A 5,427-nucleotide genomic window follows, 5' to 3' on the forward strand; every position below is an offset into this window, starting at 1 on the left:
TAGTTACAGCCCAAGGGATGGCTGCAGAAAAGACACTGGGCTTGCTTAACCAATAGATTTCAGGGAGACATATGCAACAATTCCCAGAAGGCAATCCCAAGCTCATCTCTTCCCTGGTGCACCAAGGAAACATGTGGTGTTTACCTCCATGGGCATAATGTTCCTGGTGGCAAGTCCACTGTGAAAGGGTTGTTTTGCACTGAGGTTCTATGGACCAGATGGTACATTAAGGAATTCAGATCAAATTAAGCTGATAAGTCCCTCCTCCACATAAAATACCGCTCTTGGACACAGAGCTAGAAAGACATCATCAAAGCAAAATCCCATTACCGGCCATCTCGGGTCTGCTAGTTTCAGTTTTCTCTCATAGAAGGAGAAGATTTAGAAAGAAAAAGCCTCAGAACTTCCCAGTGGGAGCCAGCAGCCTCCGCCCACTGCTAACATATTCTGGAGGGCCGAGGAGCTCCCTCCTCTCTGCTGCTTCTGTGCCAAGAACGCACGCACTTCCATTTCATGAGCACCATTGCTCGAGTCCTTAGATGAACTCTGAGTCAAGAAATTCATGGATTCTACTCATTTCCTCTTCTGTTGTATTTTTTTGCAGACATTTCCAAAATCCAATGAGGCGAAATCCTTTCACGACTTCTCTCTGTTCTTCATGCTCACAGCATCCTCTTCATCTTCACTCTTAAATTAAAATATCGAATATCTAGCACCTACTGTGTGCAGAGCCCAGTGCCAGACTTAGGGGAGCCCTAAATTTAGATGAGACATAGTAAGTCCACAGGCTAATGGGGGAGTGATATACATACATAAAGAACAATGCACAGTGTCACATAATGTATATGTTAGAGAGACTGCCTGGAAAAGTCCAATGGGCAAGTTGGTACCAATTGTGAAAGCAAATCAAGCTGCCTGGAGGAAGAGGCAAGGCAAGCTAGGCTTTTGAGCAGAGGAAGAATGTGGCTAGATTCGTGCAGGAGCAGATTATGTGGCAGATAGATGGGTGACTTGGGGATGATGGAGGCTGGAGGGAGGAGAGAAGACCAGAAAGGAAACCATCAGATCTGCCCCTTTAGGCCAGCGGTTCCTGGGGGCTGCTATAAGATGGTGGTAGCACTAGTGGAAAGAAGGCAATGGATGCTAGAGACCCTGAGGAAACAGAATCCACAGGACTCAAATGGCCGGTAATAAAAAAATAAAGTCTGTGGACTAAAGAGCAGAATGCAAGGCTCGAGAACAGGGACTGTCCAGAATAGGATCATGGTGTTAAAAGTAAAATTTATCTTTGAGATCATCTAGATCTTTTCTGATGATAAGATAATTCAGCTTTGTAGAGTAGGAGGTGGAGGAGATGGTGGAGAAGGAAGGGACAGTGGAGGAAAAAGAGGAGGAGAAAGAGGAGGAGGAGGAGGAAGAAGAGAAGGAGGAGGAGAAGGAAGAGGAGGAGATGGTGGAGATGGAGGAGGAGGAGAAGGAGGATTAGGAGGAAATGGAGGAAGAGAAAGAGGAGGATGTTGAACAGGAAGAGGAGGAGATGGTGGAGAAGGAGGAGGTGATAGAGGAAGAGGAAGAAGAGCAGATGGTGGAGGAGGAGGAACAGAAGGAAGAGGAGGAGGGAGAAAGAGGCAGCTTGTCCAGGTGCATAGAGCTAGGTACCATCACCTCATCCTTTTCCTCCACCATCTCCTAATTCTCCATCATCTCCTCCTCTACCTCCTCCTCCTCCTCCTCCACCATCTCCTCCACCGTCTCCTCCACCACCACCTCATCCTTCTCCAATATATGTATACATTGGAGACCCACTCCCCTCCTAGTCTGTGTCAAGGTGTACACAAGTGAGATAAGGAAGAGGAGGAGGAGATGGTGGAAGAGAAAGAGAAGGAGGAGGTGGTGGTAACCAAACAAATAAAAAGCAAAATAGAAAAGCATCTATTTATGCTATATAGATAGATAGATAGATAGATATAGATATGTATAGATATATATTTAGCATATATATATATGTGTGTGCGTATATTATATATGTGTGTGCGTATATTATATATGTGTGTATGTATATTATATATGTGTGTATATGTTCTGTTATGGTGGCAGAGCATTGGAATGGAGGAACGGCCCCTGAGTTGGGCAGCTCCAGTCGTGCTCCGTGCCTGGGTTGAAAGGGCACAAGGGGACAAACAGATTTGGGAAACCCTGGGAAAGGCTTCCGTGAGCCGGCGCCCAGCAGAGTGAGCACAGAGCTTTGTGCACAGTCACAGCGATGGGGTCCAAGGACCAGTTCTCAGCCGGGCGGAGATGCAGGCCCATTCCCAAGGACTCCGGCTGAAAGACCCTCTAGAGAAAAACCAAACGAAACGAAACGAAACCAAAAAACGAAAAACAAAACCAAACAACAACAAAACCCGAAGGAGAACGGATGAGAATCGGGCAGACTTTTAAAAAACACGTTTCTTTGTCCTGTCTTGGCTTGGGTTGGGAATTCTTTAAAAACACATTCATGCGGATGCATGAATGAAATGTTGCCCCTAAGACCCTGTGAGCTCCGTGTTCCGGCTGAGGGCCTTCCAGCGAGTGTAGAAGGGGAGGACGTGCTCGATGGCCACCCCCGCGAAGGCCGAGCTCAGGGGAGGGGACAAGGGCCCGGCCCCCGCCAGGTCCAGAGCCGTGAGGACGGTCATCATCCCTCTGGCGCTCTCCGCCTCCTCCCCGACGGCGCGCAGCAGCTCCCCGTAGCCGCGGAGGATGCTGTGGAGGTTCCAGGCAGCCGCGTTTTCTCCTCCTATCTTGGGCCACCTCCACTTGCCCCGCACTTGCACCTGGCACCGAAAGCGCTCGTTCCTTTGCTTCAGCTGCTCTTCCAAGAACCGCAGGGCGAACCGGGCCGGGGCCTCCTTCTTCCTCCGGTCCAACTCGTCGATCACGATCCTGGGGACTATGAGCACGAAGCTCCCGCTCTGGGCCATGTCCCGCACGAGGGGCAGGTGCTGCCACAGAGCCACGGCGTCTGGGATGAGGTAAGGGGAAAGGGCCGTCTGAATGCGGAGCAGCCGCAGGGCCGTCTCCATGGACTGCACTTGTCTCTGCAGCTGGGCCGGGCCTTCCCGGGCCGGGGGCGGCGCCCCTTTCTCCCGAGCCTCCCCCGAAGGAGGCTGGCCCTTCGGAACCGTCCAGAGAAAGAGGCCCAGCTTCGGATCGAACACGACGAGACTGTCAGGCAGGTGGGCAGCGAAGTGGCCAAACGTGCGCAGGACGCAGGCGCGCAGAGCCACGTCTTCCCTGGAGAAAGTGGGAAACACGTCGAGGTCAAAGTTTAAGCTCGCGTGGGCAGCCTGGAAGGGGAGGAGGGAGCGCAGGATGGTGTCCTCCAGGAGGGGCATAGAGATGGGGGGGCTGGGCCGCTCAAAGTGGGGGAGCAGCTTGCGGAGCCGGGGGGCCAGCCCGAGGTGGGGGTTTCCGAGCTCCTGGGCGCTGGGCAGCAGGTTGAGCAGCAGCAGCAGGTCCCTCCAGAGGCCCGGCCACGCGCGCATGCTGAGGGCGCTGAGGGCCGGCTCGGTGAGCAGCCACTGCAGGACGACCCGGAGAGCCGGGAGCAGCCCTTCTGCGCACAGAATGTCCAGCCGCTCTCGCAGAGCCTGCGAGTTGGGGAGGGTCCAGCTGCTGGAAATGGAGCTTTCCTCCGAGGCTCTCTCCTCTTCTCCTTCTTCTGAGGCTACTTCGCTGAAGCTGCTGTCCGAGTCGGGGAGCGAACAGAAAGAAACCTCCCCCCAATCTTCGCCGTCCTCTAAGACACGGTAGGAGTCCCCGGGGGAGTCCCGGCTCCCGTCCGGCTCCCAGACTTCCATGGACTCGCTGTCCTCCCAGGAATCTTCAGGGCAGGAAGGTGGAATGGAGAAACGCGGCTCCTGACCGCTCTCTGGGAACTCGCCGACGTGAACCGAGACGGGGTGGGGAGCGGGAAGCTCTGGTCCCGGTTCTCCCTCTTCCAGCCAAGGCTTCTCGGGCTCCTGCGTTTCGTCCCTCCCTGGCGCCACCCGGCTGTGCAGCGCCGCCCGGATGTTGCCGCCCACCAGACGCACGATATGAGAGAAGAAAACCAAGCTGAAGGAGATGGCCGTGTGGCTCAGTTCCGAGCCGGCTCTCTTCAAGTTCTCCAGAGTCAAGAGGCACAGGATGACCATTTGGAAGACCAGTTGATTTGGCAAGAGCGAGGAGCCATGCCTCTGCTCCGCCCCCGCTCTCCTGGCCCAGCCTTGCCCGGCGTGGATCGACAGGTGGGAGAGACACAGCTGAAAGTCCTCCAGGACCCCTCGCGCACAGCTTCTCCAGCGCCGGGTGTCTTCTGCCTTGGGGCGTCAGGAGGCTCTGGAGATACACAAAGCTGACCAGCAGCCTTCTCACATCTTCCCGCGCCTGGTGCTCTGGACCTAGTTTCCCCAGCGGAACACTCGGGAGCTGTCTGTATTCCTCCTGAATCTTCAGATAGATCTGCTCAAGACCCAGGAAGGCTCCAGCGTGGGGGACTTTGGAATGGATGCAACACTGATAAAAACATGTGGCCTCGACGTAAGAAAATTTAGCTCCGGACAGAGTTGCCAGGTGCACGAAGGGCAAGCCCAGGTCAGGAATGAGCGACAGAGCTCGGTAGTAGTAGCGCTTAGCTAGCTCCTCTCCCTCAGAGGCTGTGAACTCCTTCAGAAAGTAGTACAAGTCTCCAATCCGAAGCAGACAAAGATGGCAGAACTTCCTGGCCCAGTCCATCTCTTCCGCGGAGGGAGAGCCCGCCCTCCTCGCTTGGCTCCCAGGCTGGCTGGAAGGCCAGTAGATGTAGTTTTCCAATTGCAGCTCGAACTGTGCTTGCATAGAAAAGAAAAGGCAATGATAGACATGAATTCCATTTTTGAGGTGCTCCCGGTAAGCACCTTCTGGGCCCCAAACGTCCATAAGGGCTCCCCTGGTCTTCCGGAGGGTTTGGAGATCGTAGTACACTTTCCTCCACAGCAGCTCTTCCGCGACCATCCCATAATATCGTGGGCTCAGCAGGATGAAGCAAACGGCAGATTGTTCAAGTTGGCTCCTCAGGGCCGCATTCTGGGGCTGGAAAACTTCTTGGTGGGCCGTCTCCCTCGCGAGGAGGGCGTCCAGCTGCTGTGCTGATCCCACCATCTTCAGGAGAAGTCCTTTGGTTTGGTTGGGTTCCATAGTTCCAGATCGCTCTTCAGGTGTCGCTTTGGTAACTGGCTCAGTGAGCTCCTAGTCCGCTCTCCCCAGAAAATCAGGGATCTCCTCAAGGAAAGAAAGGGAGACCGAGAGAACCCGTCCCTCCCCTAATCGGCGCAGTGAAAATCAAGAACACTTTTCCCAAAAAATCACGAAAGGGAGACCGAGAGAACAAGCTCGTCACTTACCTAGTGCAGTGAAATCCAA

The 5,427-nt window shown here is 54.1% G+C and overlaps 1 protein-coding gene across 1 annotated transcript; it reads right to left on the reverse strand.

The window, feature by feature from the left end:
- Positions 1-2,528: 2,528 nt before the first annotated feature.
- Positions 2,529-5,202, reverse strand: LOC141562625 (nonsense-mediated mRNA decay factor SMG5-like). Its single transcript, XM_074302630.1, has 2 exons — positions 4,258-5,202; positions 2,529-4,151 (listed from the first exon to the last, which is right to left on the reverse strand). The coding sequence occupies exons 1-2, from the start codon at positions 5,200-5,202 to the stop codon at positions 2,529-2,531; spliced, it is 2,568 nt and encodes an 855-aa protein (XP_074158731.1).
- Between the last annotated feature and the right edge of the window lie 225 nt (positions 5,203-5,427).

This window comes from Sminthopsis crassicaudata, chromosome 3, assembly GCF_048593235.1.
Source record: "Sminthopsis crassicaudata isolate SCR6 chromosome 3, ASM4859323v1, whole genome shotgun sequence".
Classification (NCBI taxonomy): Eukaryota; Metazoa; Chordata; class Mammalia; order Dasyuromorphia; family Dasyuridae; genus Sminthopsis; species Sminthopsis crassicaudata.

What these genes read in the sequence shown, in the direction of transcription:
- LOC141562625 (XM_074302630.1), bottom strand. Translation starts at nt 5,202, where the DNA reads ATGGAACCCAACCAAACCAAAGGACTTCTCCTGAAGATGGTGGGATCA. An exon ending in CACCTGTCGATCCACGCCGG is followed by an intron (nt 4,152 to 4,257) that starts GCAAGGCTGGGC and finishes TTGACTCTGGAG; the next exon opens with AACTTGAAGAGAGCCGGCTC.